Genomic DNA, 18,562 nt, shown 5'->3' with positions numbered 1-18,562 from the left:
TTAGATGATAGATAAATATTAGATAGATAAACATATGACTATATAGATATATATGGAACATGTATTAAGCATATGCCAGGCATTAGGCTAAGTGAAAGTATGCTCCAATCAAAGGTTGAGTGACCCCTTGCTAGGGTTGTTGGAGGATAGATTCTTGTTCAAGTCCAAATGTACCAGATGACCTGTGAGATCACTCCCAAATCAAAGATTCTATCAGATGATACAGAGTTTTTGTTCTCTTTACCCTCCCATCCTAAATCTATCCACTGGCAGTGGGAATATCCCTGGATCCTCATTCATTCTCACTGGTTATCAGCTTCATAAACTCTTAGGACTAGAAGGGATATTCGGGACCTCCTTAAATAGAGGAGGGCACTGAGGGCCAGAGAGGGGCAATATTCTGTTCAGGATCACACAGCTAATCTGTGGAAGAGCCAGGACTAGAATAGCCCAGTCTCCTGACTCCTGGGGACTTTCCATCATATAATGTGCCCTCCTTGGAAAAATAAAGCATGAGAGAGGGGCATCATGGACTCACTGTCCCTGGGTATCCTTAGGAAGACAATAGGAAACTCCAGACCCTAGACGATTAAGATATTGTCATTTAGAGACACCTAGGTGGCACAATGGATAGAGAGCTAGGCCTGGATTCAGGAAGATTTGACTTCAAATCCAGCCTCTGACATTTACTATCTGTGGGATCCTATACATTCACTTCACTTCTCCTACACTTCACTTCTGTCTACCCCAATTTCCTTAACTATAAAATATATAACAGCACTAACTTGTAGGGTTGTTGTGAAGATCAAATAAGATAATATTTGTAAAGTGCTTAGCACAGTGCATGGCACATAGTAGACAATATATAAATACTTATTCCTTCCCCAGTTCCTTTCTGTTAACATAGACAAGTCACTATAGTTTAAGCCTCAGTTTCTTCATCTTTAAAATGAACGTATTTGGTTGGTTGATCCCTAAGGTCTCTTCCAGATCTTACAACTTGTCCAATTGACATGTCAGTATTGTTACTCTTTTTACTAATAATGATAATCTATTATTAAATAATAATCATATTTTTCAATATTATTAAGATATTTCTATACTGCTTTAAGAATTATGGTGTTTTCTTCACAACTCCATGAAAAATGATTATTGCATAAATATGATTATTATATATGATCATTATCTAAATGTAATCATAGAATTATTTAAGTATTACTATCATATATTAGAATCATACCAAGTTATTTCTATTTGAGAAAAAGTTATTTCTATGTGAGAGGTGACATGAGAGGGCCGAAACTGGGAAGTGTGGGGTATGGGTGTGACTATAGAAGAGATTCTTGTTCAGTTGTCCTGTGAAGGCCCTTTTGACTCAGAATCTATGATGATTCCCTTTGGAGCCAGGACACCTGGGCAGTGTGACACTGTGGAGAGAGTGTTGGACTTGGTGTCACAAAGACACCTTGTCTCAGATACTCTGTGACCCTCAAAGAGTCACTTAACCATTCTTCATCATCATCAAAGCCACTTCACCAACTTCCTCATCTGCCATCTGGGGATAATTAGGCTTCATATACCTAGAGCTAGAAGGGACCACAGAGGCCAGTGAATTCAATCCCCTTGTTTTACAAATGAGGAAATTGAACCCCAGGTTGATAAAGTGACTTGCCCAAGGTCACATGGGCAATAAGCATCAAAGGTGGGATTGGAACCCCGATTATAGGAAGAGAGTTTTGGACCTGGAAGGTACTTCCTCAGAGACATTAGTCCAACACCCCCCCCCATTTTGTAAATGAGGAAATGGAGCCCCTCAGAGGGAGATGAAAGAATGCCTGCCTCAAGCAGCTTAAATTCCACTGAGAGAGATGAGATATAGACACCTGAGTATATGCAGCATGTATGCAAAATAAATACAAGGTAATTTGGAAGAAGATATACTAACAGCTAGGGGGATAGGACATCATTTAATCCAGACTCTAAGCCATCACCAATTCACTTACCTACATTTATTTAAGACTTGGACCAAAAACAAACAAACAAAAGACTTGGACCTCCCCACCCTAAAGGGATCTGCAGCAACAGCTTATAGGTTAAGGGAAGCAGATGCAGTGGACAATTTCAGGTACCAGAATACTGGGAGAAGGTAAAGGGAGAGGAGAAAGGGGGAGGGGGAGGAATCCTGGCTCTAAGTTTACCAGTGATGACAGGAAGGATAAAGCATCAGACTCTGAGTAGGGAAAACAGATCCATATTGGCAGGAGGACCCTGGACAGGGCATTCAAATTTAGTGCTCCCAGACAAATCTCTAAGGATATAAATTGTACAGTGGCTGATAATCTGCATTGATAGAGGGAGATCCCCCTTTGCCCTTCCCCCCCCCCAAAAAAAAGGGTGGGGCAAATGGTTTGGGTCATGTAGTTTTGTTTCATACAATCTATATATGGGCAATTAGGTGATGCCATAGTGCATAGAGCTCAGGCTTGGAGTCAAAAGGACTGGACTCATCTTCTGAGTTCTAATCTGGTCTCAGATACTTATTAGCTGTGTGACCCTGGGCAAGTCACTTAACCCCATTTGCCTCAGTTTCCTCACCTGTAAAATGTACTGGAGAAAGAAGTGGCAAACCACTGTAGTATCTTTGTCAAGAAAATTCCAAATGGGGTCAGGAAGAGTCAGATGTGACTGATCAACAACAACAATCTGCATATTTTTATAGACCATTTAGCAAAGGAAGTCTTTTATTCTAGCAAGTCACCTTGGGGGTGAGGATTCAGGGGAAACAGAATGCATGTTCTTCCATATTATCTACTTTGTTTTTTAGCCATGTTGGGGCACTAGGGCAGGAGGCACCTCTGCATTCTCTATAGGATATAAAAGTTCTAACCCACCCATTAGATACAACAAGGTACAAGGGAATGGGGCAGAGGGGTAGTTTGTCCTTTACAAAGGACATTAATGAGCTGCAGAGCATCTGAGGAGAGTGAACAAGACGGTAAATGAATGAGTTCATGAAGACCAATCGAAGGGATTAGGGATGTCCAGACTGAAGAAGAGATGATTTGGGTGGGGGGGAGTAGCTAGGTGGCACAGTGGATAAAAAGCACTGGTCCTGGATTCAAGAGGACCTGAGTTCAAATCCAGTCTCAAACACTTGACACTTACTAGCTGTGTGACCCTGGGCAAGTCACTTAACCCTCATAGCCCTGCAAAAAAAAAAAAAAAAAGATGACTTTGGGAGAAGATGAGTTACCTCTAAGCAACTACTGGGCTGCCTCATGGAAGAGGATTGGATCTGTCCTGCTTTAGTCCAGCAGACAAAATTAGGAGCCAATGGGTGGAAGTCACAAAGAGGTAAATTTGAACTTGATAGAAGGAAAGTTTCCTGACAGAGGTATCCAAAGGTGGACTAGGATTCCATGAAAGATAGCAGGTTCCCCCTCCCTTGACATCTTCAGGCTGAAGTAGAATGATGACTTGCCATGGTAGTCATTTGATATTAGAGAGAGGATTCTCTTTCAGGAATGAGTTTAGATGACTTCTGAGGTCTCTTTCAGTTCTGATATTCTGGGCAGAATTCTGTGACATCTATCTCAAATGGGGAGAATTGAGTATATTGGGGAGGGGGAGTTGTGCTCCCATTAATAAACTGAGGGATTAGAGGAGTGATGTGCCACTTGGGTTGCCCCAGAGTTCTCAGACTGGATTCACTGATCCTTCCCTATGTTGGCAACTACTCCTAAAACAACCTCCTCCTCCCTTCGCCAAACTCCTGGATTAATTAGCCTCCCTACTCCACTGCCAATGACCCAGGAGGACTTCTCAGAGCTTTAGAACCAGAAGGGACCTCAGTAGCTATCTATTACAACCAAATACCCCTAAAAGAATCCTTTTTTGGGGGGCAGGATGAGGCAATTGTGGTTAAGTGACTTGCCCAGGGTCACACAGCTAGTAAGTGTTAAGTGTCTGAGACCAGATTTGAACTCAGGTCCTCCTGACTCCAGGGCCCGTGCTCTATCCACTGCACCACCTAGCTGCCCCAAAAGAATCCTTTTTACAACATCATAGGCAGCTAGGGGTGCAGTGGATAGAGCACTGACTGGATGGACTTGGAGATAGGAAGACCTAAGTTCAAATCCAGCCTCAGAAATATCTTAACTACATGACCATGGGCAAGTCACTTAGCCTCTGTCTGCCTCAGTTTCCTCACCTGTAAAATGGGGATGATAATACCTCCCAAGGCTGTTTTAAGGATCGAATGAGATAATATTTTGAAGTATTTAGTATAGTGTGTGGCACATAGTAGGCACTATATAAATGCTATCTATGTATCTATTATTATTGTGGTTGTGAAATTATACTTCAGAGCCAGGAGAGGAGGGGAGGTGATTGAGAATAGGGTGTTAGGTTTGAAATATGCCACTGACCTCCCTGGAAAACCCAATCTAAGTGGCTTTGTTCACATTCCCTTCTAAAGAGGCAAGTATAGTCTGGTCACGGGTCAGTTAGAAGCTGGCTTTTCTCTGTGTGCAGAAGTGGACATGAGAAGCACAGACAGTTTCCCATGGCCCAGTGGTGGCTGTGTCTCCCATGTGGGCTTTAGGCTGACCTCACCTTCATAAGAAGAATGTAAGCAAGTGCATCTAGGTCCCAATTAGTGTAAATAATGAATCCTGTGAAGTAGTCACGTTATTTGAACTCACATTGCACATTCCTTTAAGGCTGGAACCAAAGACCATGTTTAACATAATTATAACTTTAAATGTTATGGATTCTAATGCAAGTGACCACTGCACAAATTGGGACCTGAATGTTTTGCCCGCACCCTGAATTCCAGTCTCTTTCTTCTTCTTCCCCTCCAGAACCAACTTAAGCCATTGACCACTAACAGTAAACTTGGAATCAGGAAACCACTCTGAAAGGCTATCTCATCCTTATGAATTCTGGGTGACACTGACTAGCCTCATGCATGGACAGTCACTGTTGCTTCCATCTCCATGACTGAGTCATCCTTCCTGTGGCCAGTCTCCTCTGACCAAGAAGGGACTTGATAAAACCTGCTTTTGTCTGAAGTATCCAGAAAAACTGGGCAAAACCAGGCCTTGACTGTTGGTTGAACCCATTTGCCCTTTGATCAGTGAATGCCTGACAGAGGGAAACTGAATTGGGATGCCAAGCCTTTGAAAATGACACACTGTTTCTAAGAGGCATTGGCACAGAGAGTTCCTCATAGGGCACTCCCATCAACTATGACAACGCAAATCCAGTTGTTGTTTTTTAATCCACAATCCTTTGGACTATGCCTCCAAGATTTGAAAGTTTAAAGCAATGGCATTTCTCTTTCTGGATTCCCCTAGTCATCCCTTAACAAGATTGCCTATCTTTCTAATCCAAGTCCAACCCTTAGCCAACTACTCAAGTCATAGCAGTGTTCTTCCTCTCTAACAGCCTAAAGAAATAGGTCTCCTCTTCCTGGTGTTTTTTTTTTAATTATTATTTCTTCATATATATGTGTAGCCCCATATACATATATATATATATATATTCAGTCTGTGTATCCATGAGCCAACTTAAACAGTTCTGGTGATTTAATGAGATTGGTACCTTGAGGTTCCCAATGAAAAATCAAAGAGAATTGACTATCCCCAGTGGCAGACTACCTTTAAAAATAATTAAAATTTTAAAAGAAACTGGAAAATTAGAAAAATAAAGCAAAACAGAGAGTAAGGATTTGAAGAGAGGGTTTATGTTTTTTCTTGTAATTTGAGACTCTAATGATGGACTGATGTTCCCCGCTCTTCCCTTTTTCTTACACCTTACCTACTAAAGGAGGAAATCTTGATTGGTAAGTGGATGCTATCCGCTAAGACCTTAGGGATTGTATTAGAGACCACTCCAGAGCTTTAGCTACCTTCTCCAGGGGGAAAAAACACACACACACTCACACACAGAAATCTCTGTATAGACCTTTTTTTTTTTTTAAATTTTTCAGCTAAGGATGTCACTTTCTTTTCTTTTCTTTTTTTTGTTCTTTTTATTTTATTTAGTTTTTTTCCCCTTAGTTGAAAGGTGCTAAATATGTTGGTTTGCAAGTTTTCCTTTATACTTAATGTCTTTTTTTTCCTTTTATCCTTTATTTCATTTTCTTTTTGTGTGATGTTTGTTCCATGTTATATTCAGGAAATGCTTTTTCTTTAGAAAAAAAAAGTCAAATTCATTGAGAATTTGGTTCGACTTTAAAGTTTGGGGTTTATCTTTTTTTTTCCCCAAAAGAAAATATTTTTAAGTCCATATATTCCTGTTATTTTCATTTTTTTTCCTTCCCCAACCCCTCCCCCCACTCACCCACCCCATCTTTTTTGTTTGTTTGTTTAGATTGCCTTGAGGGATTCTGCATTCCCTCTCTATTTAGTTTCCTTCCTTTTGTTTGAGTTAATTTATTAGAATAAAATCCTTCTGTTTTTTCTTTTGTTCAGTCTGGCTCGCATGCTACTGATCTGTGCATGATATTTCCAAACTTCCAGTTTCCATATCAGGGGGAAAACAAGTGTCTCCTTTCTGTGGTTTTCTTTCAGGGATATGTTCTTTTTGTCTGGGCTTCTCTTCTCTCTTTCTTTCCTTTTGTTACAGTGCATCATGAAGGTAACATTTCTTGGTTGAATTAGACACAGCCCAGGTGCCCAGGTGCCCAGGTGCTCAGCCGTGCCCAACGGCTCTTTTTACTTTCAGATTTCTCAGTCGAGGTCTTCCGCTGACCTCTTTACCAAAACAGTCAGCCCGCTTGGCAATCTCGCGGCTCCCCGAGGAGGGTCCCGGGAATATGACTCAGGAAACGACACTTCCTCCCCACCGTCCGCAAGGACCAGCTCCTCCACCCCCCAGGATGACCAGGACAAAGGGAGCCCTGGCCGACCAGGCTGCGGGCGGGGCGGCTTGGCTGCGGGCAAACCGAGATTACTCCTCACCAGTGATAACAGCTCGGATTCGGGGAATTCCTTCACCACCTGTTCTTCCCAGACCAAGGGACCCAGTTTGGAGACTCTCCCTTCAGAGCCCCAGGCCACGAATTCCAGGTCAGTGCCACCAGCAGAACCACCAGCCAGCCCTGAAGGAATCAAGCCCATCCAAGCAATTGGACCTGAACCCACCCCTGGGCAAATGTGATTCTGGTTCTCACCCCCTGGGGTTATCGTAGTACCCCTGGGGTCACAGGATTATTACTGATTTGGAGTCAGAAAGATCAAATGACATGGTTTAGTTTAAGTGCATTTTAATTAATCTGATTTTATTTCCTTTTTTTTTTTTAATTTAGAAGCAAAACTTCCTTTGTCAAGAATCTTTCAACGCTATATTGCTTATTTCTTTCCATGGGTGAGGGAGGAAATAAATGAAGGAAGATCATTCAGAACTCAATTTTAAAAGTTAAACTAGTTTAAAAAAATAAGCAGAGAATTTTTTAAAAATTTAAGCTATAATGATACACTCGGGCTGTTGAGAGGTGGAAGGGGTTTTGTAACAGAGGGCATTAGCACATAGACCACAGGAAGTTAGGGGTGAATAAGGCCCCTAGAACAAAGAATGTTAGGCCTGTAATAAGCACTAAGAGTTACACTTGGGGCATCTAGGCAGAGCTCTTTGGGAAGCAGTTGGTGATGAGGAACTGAGCTCATGAGAGAGTTGAGGGTTCAGTCTCTAGATATGAGAGTCATCTACATAGAAATAATAAATTAAACCCCTGGGAGTTGATGCATTTAAATGTGTGTGAGAGAGACAAAGACAAGACACAGTGAGAGAAAGAAGAGAACAGAGAGGAATGGGAGAGGAGAAGGAAAGGAGATGGAGAGGAGAGAAGGAGGAGAGGAGAGGAGTTGAAGGGAGGGAAGGAAAGGGAGAAGAGAGGAGAGAGGAAGAGTTGAGAGGAGCAAAGTGGGGGGAAGGAGAAGGAAGGGGAGAGAAGGGGAAGCTCGTACAGATCCTAGTGCTATGTCCATGCATAGAAGGCAGGAGATGAATGCTGATTTAGCAAATGAGGCTGAGAAGGAATATTCATTCATTCGAGTACGAAGGGAACAAGGACAAAGTTGTATCATGAAGGCCAAAAGAGGAAGTACCCAGGAATAGAGAGCAGTCAGTTGATATTGTCCAAAGCTGTTGTTGTTTGTCCTTCGTTCTCGAAGAGGACCTTGGCTTTGGGTGATGTCTTGACTTGCAACTGAATTGGATTTAAGTGAGGGAGGGCTGTGCAAAGTCACCAGCCTCACTCTCTCTTCAAGAGAGTTCAGTGCTAAGATATACATCAGCATGACTGGAAGTGGCCCCAGATGCAGTGGGAGACCTTGGCCTTTTTAAGTTAAGGTCTTTCCCAGGTCTCAGTTTGACCAGGGCAATACCCATTCATTGTAGAGAGGTCAAGAAGGATAAGGTCTGAGAAAATGTAATAGTGGAATGACTGGAGTCAGAGCACCCTGGTTAGAAATCTGGTTCTACCTTACACTACTTGTGTGACCTTGGGCAGTTCACTTCACCTCAATGGGCCTCAGTTTCCCCATATGTAAAATGGGGAAGTTGGACTTGATGACCTCTAAGGTCCCTTCTAGCTCCAGAGCCACCATCATCATTGCCTTAAACATTGTGCTTCTCTCATTGAAACCTAAAAATCTCATTTTGTGCCTGACACCTCCCTGCTGACATTGAGCCTATTTAACTGTCCAGCAAACCCCAACCATCCAGTCTTTTTCAGATGAGCTGCTGTCTATCCATAACACCTTAAATTAACCCTTTCAAATAGGGATGACAATGGTAATACTGTTCCCTCCCCAACTCCTTTGGCAGATAATACATAAATGTCAGCTAATATTGTTATTTAATTATAGACATAAACCCTTAAGGCATGGGATCCTAGATGGAAGGGGACCGAGTTGATCACCTCATTCCAACCCCTTCATTTTATGGATGAGGAAACTGAGGCAGAGCAGAGTGAAGTAACTTACCCAAAGTCACATAAAGAGTCAGTGGCAAAGTCAAGATTGGAACTCAGGGCCTGTGACTCCAAGTTTGGTGCCTTTACACTATGCCACTGTTTAAACAGTTCCACCTGCTCCTCATATTCCGGTAGTCCCAAGGGTGAAGGGTCAGTTTGACCACTCAAAGATCTGCTCTGTTAAGGGCTCCGCTTGCCAAGTCACAAAGCCAGGCTTGCCTTGGCTCTGGCCTTGTAGGAGTTTTGGCCAATGTGAAGCACCTCCCTTGATTCATGAGTTTGCCCAGGTTAGGACGTTTTTGGAAATGAGAGCCTGCCCAGGGGTCCTGCTCACATATGTTAGGATTCTATATCTACATCTGCCAGGCAAACAGAAGCTACCAGAAGCAAGAGCCATCTGCAAACAGACATTAGCCCCATACAACGGGCCCCAGGCCTTTTTTTATAGACATGGGAGCAGGGACCACATCATTGTCCCCTAACCCTTCCTGTGGTCTGGTCCCTTCCTCAGAAGGCAGGACTTGCTGAGGAGGAAGACAGTCTGTGTTATAGTTGATACCAGGCAGAGCCTTCGAAGGCCAGCACTGATCATAGAGTTGTTCTGTGTTTTCCTCTTAGGAAACAGGGTCCAAAAAACAGAACCACCCACCCCACTGCACAGATGGGAAAATCAAGACATAGAAAGCTTGAGGGGCCCAAGCAATAGTGCCCCCATTGCACAGATGGGAAAATCAAGACATGAAGAAATTATCTGAGTAAGACATCAAAGCACATCCCTAACAGAGCCAAGATGAGATCACAAAACTTTAGGGACTCTCATTCCTAGGCTCATAAATTCAGACCTAGAAGGAATTCCAGAAGTCGTATAGTCCAACAACTTAACTTTATAAATGAGGAAACTGAGGCCCACAAAAGTCTTGAGTTGCCCAAGGTAGCAAAGGTCAGAGGCAGCATTCAAACACAGGTTCTCTGACTCCGGAGGCATCCCTCTCTTCACTGCAGCATGCTGACCTTCCTTCAGGATAAAACCCAAACTCCTCAGCCTGCTTTGCAGAGCCTTCCAGCCCCTGACTCTAATCTGCTTTTCTATCCTTATTTGCTATTATCTCCCTTCAAGCACTCGATCCATGTTCTAGCCAAATTAGCCTATAAGCCGTTCCTCTAACTGTACGTTCCGGCTCCTGCCTGTGGGTCTTTTGTTTTGTTTTTGTTTTCTATTTATTTGATTTATGGAACAAAATGAGCATTTCCATAACACAGTAGAATAAAAAAGAGGATTGCACATGAAACCACAAATTCATTGTGGACAGCTCACTATTCCTTTTAAATACACAACAAAGTTATCGTGGAAATTTCCTCCCCCCCTCATGTTTTTTTTTTCCCCTCCCCTCCTCCCCACACACAGCCCACCCAACCACCAACCCACCCTGGCAGCAAGATGGGATAGATAGAGAAAAACGGAGGAACTGAATTCAAATCCCAATTCTGAGACTTAGGGCCTTTGTGACTTGGAGAAAATCATTTTAATTTCCTGAGGTCTCAGTGACCACCCTTCACTGTTGGTTGTCTATACCCTCTAACAATCCGTTCAGCTTGAAATCTCTGATCCTGTGATCTTATTCATTTCCTGGTTCTCAGTCTCTTCATCTGTGAAATGAGACTCGTGGGGTACCTTCCTGGTTTAAGATCTATGTGGCAGGAAGGCCCTGGAGAAAAGGTATATGCAAGGCCTTTCAGCCACCCCTGACTATAAGCATCATGAGCATAAGGATTGATCTGTGCTTTGTCTTTGTGTCTGTGCTTTCAACCACAGTGCCTGGCAAGAGTAGATGCTTGAAATTAATCAATTCATTTATTCACTCAACAAGCACTTATTAAATGCTTACTATTTGCAAAGAACTATGCTAGGCACTAGGGAGGAAGGAAGGAAGGAAGGAAGGAAGGAAGGAAGGAAGGAAGGAAGGAAGGAAGGAAGGAAGGAAGGAAGGAAGGAAGGAAGGAAGGAAGGAAGGAAGGAAGGAAGGAAGGAAGGAAGGAAAATAGGAAAGAGGAAGAAAAAAGAGGGAAGGAAGGGAGAAATAGAAAAGGAGAGGAAGGAGAAAGAAGAGAGAAGGAGAAAAGAAGAAAGATAATAGAAGAGAAAGAAAAAGAAAAGAAAGGGAGGCAGGAAAAAGGGAGAAAGAAAGAGAGGGAAAGAAGAGAGAAAGGAAATAGAAAGATTAGAGAAAGAAAAGGAGAAAGGAGAGAAAGGGGGAAAGGAGAGGGAAAACTAGAAAAAGAAAGAGAAAATAGAAAGAAAAAGAAAAAAGCAAGAAGGAAGAAGGGAAGAAATAGAAAAAGAAGAGAAAGAAAAGAGAAAGAGAGAGAAGAGGGGAAAATAGAAAAAAGAAAAAAAGAAAAGAAAGGAGAGAGAGGAAGGAGGAAGGAGAGAGAGATGAGAGGGAAAAAGAAGAGAGAGAGACAGATAGACAGAGAGAGAGACAGACAGAGACAGAGAGACAGAGACAGAGACAGAGAGAGAGAGTGTTGCAGCTGCGTTCGAGAAATACAAGAAATGGAGCCTGGGATAGGGATGGCAGCATTGCACTGTAATGAATCTGCATTCATTTGGGGCCATCCCTGACTCTTCCCATCTCCAGAGGATCCCGGTCACCATGCTTTGGCTGCTCGGAGGTGAAGAAGCTGAGTCCTGCCCCCTCACCAGCTCGGACCTCCCCACTGAGAGCCTGCTCCCGGGGTAGCTCGTACAGCAGTCCTGCCAGATCCTCCCCAGCGTCCAGCCACTCCTCCCCATCACGGAATCACAGGGGGGCCTCCCCCAGGTACGCCCGAAGCCGCTCCAGCTCCTCAGGGAAGAGGTTAGTAAATCCCTCCTCTCCAATTCTGCCCCTAACTATTGGGACCCAGAGCAGAGAAATGCTCTCTCTTCCCCGAATGCTCACCAGAGGGTTGGGGATGGGGGTGTTCCACCTCACTGGCACAGGAATTCCAGTCATTCTCTTGGGCTACCCAAACCAGCAGGTCTGAGCCTGGGTCATGACTCCTTCAGATTGCCGCATCATAGTCTCCTAGGTTATGTCTAGAATCAGAAGGAACTTTAGCGGTTTGGTCTCAGGCTCCCAAATCTAGAACTGGAGCGAAGTCAGAGATCACTAAATCCATTGGCTTCACATTACAGATTAGAATGCTGGGTCTCAGGTCAGGAAGACCTGAGTTCAAATCACTGTTTGGTCACTTACTAGCTGCATGACCCTGGGAAAGTCACCTAACCTATGTCTGCCTCAATTTCCTCATCTGTAAAATGGGGATAATAATAGCACCTACCTCCTAGGGTTTTTATGAGGATCAAAAGAGATAATAATTATAAAGCACTTTGCAAGCCTTAAAGTGTATGTTATACTATCATACATTCTGCAAGTATATTAATGTATTATATCAACACATTATATTAATATATTAACCTATATCATCTATTGTATTCATTATATAATTATACAATATAATATATTACAACTATATCATATCATATCACAGTATATTTTATCACATTATATCATTTATTATTACTAGCATAATTTTTTTTGTTTTTTGTGGGGCAATGAGGGTTAAGTGACTTGCCCAGGGTCACATAGCTAGTAAGTGTCAAGTGTTTGAGGTCACATTTGAACTCAGGTCCTCCTGAATCTAGGGCCCGTGTTCTATCCACTTCGCCACCTAGCTGCCATGCTAGCATCATTATTCAATCTGTGATCCACTCTACAGATAGGCAGGGGACTGCGTATTATATGTATTATCTGAAGAGATCTCTGTACTGGGGGATGGAGGGAGGGTAGGATTCTTCACTGTCTTTCTTTTTTAAAAGGGAGGGTTCTATCTGGTAAAGAGTATGAGTTCGGGGTGGGAGGAAGTCCAGAAAAGACTGTGATGTCAAAACACAATGTTTCAATGAAACTTTTTTTTTAATGAGAGGGTGGGGCTAGTCATATGGCGTTCAAGGTCCTTTTAAACTGATACTGAAGGATACAAATTATCCCTAGGCAGCAGAACAAGCCACAGTGATGCCCTCCCCCCTACATACACACTTCGTTGAAGATTCAGGGTTCTTAAGAAACATCAGAAAACAAATATAGAAATGCTGATGGAAAGGCAAGAAGGGGGAGCCGTCGTTTCTGTTGCTTTTCCAGGGTTATGCTAATGAATAAAACATTCTTTTAAAATAATAAATGGTGAATATATAAGTAATTAATTTAATAATAATTCATAGTTCCTATTTAATGAATTAAGAATAGTTCTTTTAACCATTTTAATTGTAATAATAATCTTAAAGTTAGAGAGAATCTTAGATCCAGACCCCCTCCTAATCCCGACATACATCCCTGTTACAACCCCCACCTCCAAATACTTCTTCAATGGGAAGCCTGTGGCAGAAATGATGGATTTTTACTAAAAGGGACCTTACAGATGATGTATTCTGTTTCCCCTCACACATACCCTTTCTTCACCTTTCTTAAGTATGATTCTGCCTTTGAATCTTCCTTCAAACAGGGAAAATTGGCTTTATAATTTAGGTTTAATAACAATTAATAATAGCCAACATGTGTATAGTGCCTGCTGTGAACACTGTGCTAAAGCTCTTTACAGTTATCATCTCATTTGCTCCTCACAACCACAATGGGAGGTAGGCACCCTTATTACTATCCCCGTTTACAGATGAGGAAACTGAGGCAAACAGAGGTGAAGTAACTTGCCTAGGGTCACACACCAGGGTCTTCCCGGGCGAGACATTTAAACTGTTTGCCTCAGTTTCCTCAACTATAAAGTGGGAGTTATGATAGCATGTCCCTTACAGAGTTCTTGTGAGATTCAAATGAGATCACATTTATAAAGTACTTAGTGCATTGCCTGGAATATAGTAGGGCAGTATAAATGTTTATTCCATTCCCTTCCTTTCCTCTTCTGCTAAATGCTGGGCACTATGTTAGGCACTGGCGCAATCCCTGCCCTCAAAGAAATTACATTCTAGCAGGGGAAATGTGTCCTCAGTTAAGTAAAAACAAAAACTGATACCAAATCAATAAGTAATTTTGGATGGGATTCTTCCTTCCCCAAACAACAATAAAGGGTATAACACCCAGCGACCACTATTGTCCTCGACCCCAAAGCTACCTTTCAGTCATTCCACCTATATTCTGTGCATCTCTCCCTCATGAGAATGTAAATCCCTAAGAGTAAGGACCATTTGGGGGGCAACTAGATGGCGCAGTGGATAGAGCACCGGCCCTGGAGTCAGGAGTACCTGAGTTCAAATCTGGCCTCAGACACTTAACACTTACTAGCTGTGTGACCCTGGGCAAGTCACTTAACCCCAATTGCCTCACCAAAAAAAAAAAAGGACCATTTGGGGGCAGCTAGGTGGCATATAGTGGATAGAGCACTAGCCATGGAATCAGGAGTACCTGAGTTCAAATCAGGCCTCAGACACTTAACACTTACTAGCTGTGTGACCCTGGGCAAGTCACTTAACCCCAATTGCCTCACCAAAAAAAAAAAAAAAAAGGACCATTTGGGGGCAGCTAGGTGGCATATAGTGGATAGAGCACTAGCCATGGAGTCAGGAGGACCTGAGTTCAAATCTCACCTTAGGCAATTAGTAGCTGTATGACCCTGGGAAAGTCACTTGACCCCAAATGCCTTAAACATCTGAGGCCATCTCCAGTTATCCCGATATATATCTTGCCACTGAACTCAGATGACTGTGGAGGAGAGAGTGAGGTTGGTGACCTTGCACAACCCTCCCTCACTTAAATCCAATTCAGTGTAAATCATGATATCACCCTGATGTCACGGTCCTCTTTGAAAATGAAGGAAAAACAACAACAAGAAGGACCATTTTACTTCTGCCAATGCCTAACACAGAGCCTGGCATACGTTGGTGTTTAATAAATGTCTGGGAGTTGAATGGCTGATTGGTCTTCGGAGATGGATCTTGAGCTGTGCCTTGGAGGGAAGGAGAGGTTCCAAGAGTCCTGGATGGGGAGGGAGAGTACTCCAGGCACGTGGAACAGACATCCTATGCCATTGGCATCCTCAGTAGGCTAAGGGAGCCCTGAGAGCCACTGCAACCAGGACCATCAGACAGGCTGTTTTCTCCTTATACAGGTCCTACACTCGGTCTCCCAGCTACTCATCCACATCCGCCAAGCTGAGTCCAGTAAGCAGAAGCCCCCGGCCCCGACGGAGTCCCAGTTACACCCGGTACAGCCCTACCAGGTACTTGATTTCTCCCCAACATCTGTCATTTCTGCTGTGGATCCAGATCCGAATCTCTCCACATCCCCTGTTGCTCCCTTGGGGCAGCTAGGTAGCACAGTGGGTCGAGGGTTGGGAGTGAAATCAGGAAGACCTAGTCCAAATCCAGCCTTAGACACTGAATAGTTGTGTGACCCAGGGCAAGTCACTTCACCTGTCTGCTTCAGTTTCCTTGTCTATGAAATGGGAATAATAATAGCACGTACCTTCCAGAGTGTTGTGAGGATCAACTGAGATGATCATTATAAAGTGCTTAGCATGGTGCCTGGCACATAGTAAGTGCTATTTCAATCAATCAGCAAACATTTAGTAAGCACCTACTGTATGCCAGGTTCTGGCAATACAAAAAGTGGCAAAAGACAGTCCCTGTGAGTCATTCCTTTTCTTATTATTCTGTCAATAAAAGGCAAGTGGCTCTCATTCACCTAGGTTCCTGCTCGCCTGTTCTCATCTTCCTCCACCCAACCCTAGGCCAGGCCCATATTTCATGAGTGGGGTTCATAGGAAGCCAGGGAAAGCCTGTACAAAGGTTTTCATTTTCTCAATCAGGTACCACCCCAAGCCCATAAAAGATACAATAAATTTGAATGAAAGCAGGTCATTAAAAAATAAAGCAGTTTCCCACTTCTAATTTGCTTGGAAATGTGTAGGTACCCAGAGTCAAGGGTACCTTAAACTAATTAGTCCCTAGGGACACTCCCCAGCCCACATATTCTGTTATTAACATTGCCTCTCTCATACCCATGAAAAGGGAATAAAAATGGAAGGCCTTAGAAGCAAACTTGACTTATCCAAGGTCACACAGCAACTAAGTTGGAACCCACCGAGAACCATCCTCATCACAGGAATGAGTGTCTGAGTCTGAGCATCTAAAGCAAGCATACTCAGCAGTAACCATTTCTTCCATGATTCACCCCACTCGCCCACCCACCCCCAGAGACAGAGAACGAGACCACAAGTATGGACCCAGTGAAAAGGAGACCCCTCGGGACCGAGAACGGAGACGGCGGCGTTCTTATTCCCCCATAAGGAAGCGCAGGAGGGATTCCCCCAGCCACCTGGAGGCTCGTCGGATCACAAGGTGAGGGGGGCCTAGGTACTGGGGGCAGTCCTGCCAGGAAACCCAGGAAGGAGGGCTCCCTACCAAATATGACAGAGTGTGTAATGTGTTGGACTTGGGATCAGAAAGAAATAGGTTCAAATCCCACCTCTGACACTGACCTCTCCACCTCAGTTTCCTTGTCTGCAAGAGGGGGGAAATAATCTGAAATCCCTGGGTTATCTTTTTCTTTCTTTTTTTTTTTTTTTTAGTGAGGCAATTGGGGTTAAGTGACTTGCCCAGGGTCACACAGCTAGCAAGTGTTAAGTGTCTGAGGCCGGATTTGAACTCAGGTCCTCCTGACTCCAGGGCTGGCGCTCCATCCACTGCGCCATCTAGCTGCCCCATCACTGGGTTATCTTAAGGTTCAAATGGGACAATGGATATAAAGCAGTCAGTAACCAAGGATTTGTTAAGTACTGACTGAGGCACTGTGTCAATAGGCACTGGTGATAAAAAAGAGAGGAAAATGGGGGAAAACGCTAGATAAAAGTCAGCTACCGGTGTAAGAATTTGTTTTGATGGCTGTGTACTTCTCTTTCTTTCTGTCTTTCTTTCCTCTCATTCCTTCCTTTCTCTTTCATTTCCTTCCTTCCTCCTTCCCTCATAACATTCTTTCCTCCCTCCCTCCCTTCCTCCCTTCATCTTTCTTTCTTTCCTCCCTCCCTCCCTTCCCTCCTCTCTCCTTTCTCTCCTTCCTTCCTCCCTTCATCTTTTTCTTTCTTTCTTTCCACCTTTCATTCCTTCCTTTCTCTTTCTTTTCCTTCCTTCCCCCCTCCCTTCATCTTTTTTCTTTCTTTCCTTCCTTCCTCCCTTCTATTCTTCTTTCCCTCCTTCCCTCCCTCCTTCCCTTCCTTAATTTTCTTTTTTTCCTTCCTTCCTCCATCCCTCTACTCCTTCCTTCCTCCTTTCATCTTTTTCTTCCTTTCTTTCTTTCCTTTTTTCATTTCTTCTGTTTTCCTTCCTTCTTTCCTCCCTCTCTCCCTCCTTCCTTTCATTTTACCTTCCCTCCCTCCTTCCCACCTTCATCTTTTTCTTTCTTTCTCACTTTCTTTAAAGTGGCTTAAATCAAGATCATATATGAACCCCATTTTACAAATTAGGAAGTTTCAGTGACTTAACCAAGGTCACAGATTATCCTCTCAGGGCCAAGGTCACCTGGGCTTTAAGGATTAGCAGTGACATTCCAATGCAGGTGCCCTGACTAGCAGAGACCTGGCAGCAGGGCCAGCCCTGACTCTGCCCTCAATTCTTGGTCAGCCAAGTCACGGGCTCTGTGTCCTCTCCCCCCCCACCCCCACCCCGTGCCTCTCCCCCTCCTGCTCCCTTGCCCCTGTGTTCATCTCCCCTTCTCTCCTTCAGTGCCCGGAAACGCCCCATCCCCTACTACCGGCCCAGCCCCTCCTCCTCCAGCAGCCTCAGCAGCTCCTCTTCCTGGGACAGCAGCAGCAGCCGCAGCCGCAGCCGCAGTTACTCACGCAGCAGCAGCAGCCGCAGCCGAAGCAGCAGCGAAAACAGCAGCAGCGACAGTGACAGTGCCAGTGAACCTGGGACCCACAGCCGCAGTTACGCCTCTGAGGGCAGCTACGAGAGCACAGGCCGCTAAGGGGGTGGGGGGGGCGGGGTTCTCCCAGTCGTGGTCTCTGGACTCCATGCCCTGGGGAGGCTCTAGGTCCACCACCCACCCCCACCCCTCCCTCCACTCTAGAGAGAAGAGAGGACCCACCAGCTCCACCCTCCTCTCCTTTGCAGCCAGCCATGAGCCACGCATGCCCTGCAGCCACTCCGGACCAGAATCTAGGGGGGGGTGGGGAAGAGAACAACCCACCCGAGGCAGAGGGAGCCCCTTTTATGATCCTAGGACCACCGGGCCAGTGGTTCAGATAGGGGGCTTCCTGGGGGCACCAGGGATGCCACTGGCTTAAAATACTCCTCTCAATTAAGTCTTTTTTTCCATAATAAGGGCACAGCCAATGGGTGGATGGACCCCATTGGTTGCCATTTTGACTCTTTCCCCCTTATACCGGCACACATAGAGACCCTGACATCATTTTCCCCATCCCAGGCCCAAGCTGTTATTTTGCAGCTAATCCTAAATCCAGGTTGATAACAAGAAAGAAAACCAAAGGGCAACATTACCCTGGGGAGCAGCAGCTTATTGGGGCACACATTCC

General features: G+C 44.3%; 1 protein-coding gene across 2 annotated transcripts in view; it reads left to right on the top strand.

Moving 5' to 3' along the window:
• Window positions 1-17,997, top strand: part of SRRM4 (serine/arginine repetitive matrix 4) — a 226,366-nt gene extending 208,369 nt beyond the window's left edge. The window contains exons 9-13 of one of the 2 annotated variants that reach the window (XM_043979636.1): window positions 6,730-7,073; window positions 11,620-11,838; window positions 15,140-15,250; window positions 16,227-16,370; window positions 17,751-17,997. In XM_043979636.1, coding sequence (XP_043835571.1) covers window positions 6,730-7,073; window positions 11,620-11,838; window positions 15,140-15,250; window positions 16,227-16,370; window positions 17,751-17,994 — 1,062 coding nt within the window. In that variant the 3' untranslated portion in view covers window positions 17,995-17,997. The remainder of the gene's footprint in view (window positions 1-6,729; window positions 7,074-11,619; window positions 11,839-15,139; window positions 15,251-16,226; window positions 16,371-17,750) is intronic. The other variant, XM_043979637.1, reaches the window with a different exon arrangement.
• Window positions 17,998-18,562: the final 565 nt, after the last annotated feature.

This window comes from Dromiciops gliroides, chromosome 1 (genome assembly GCF_019393635.1).
Source record: "Dromiciops gliroides isolate mDroGli1 chromosome 1, mDroGli1.pri, whole genome shotgun sequence".
Classification (NCBI taxonomy): Eukaryota; Metazoa; Chordata; class Mammalia; order Microbiotheria; family Microbiotheriidae; genus Dromiciops; species Dromiciops gliroides.
This window is presented reverse-complemented; position numbering and strand designations above follow the sequence as displayed.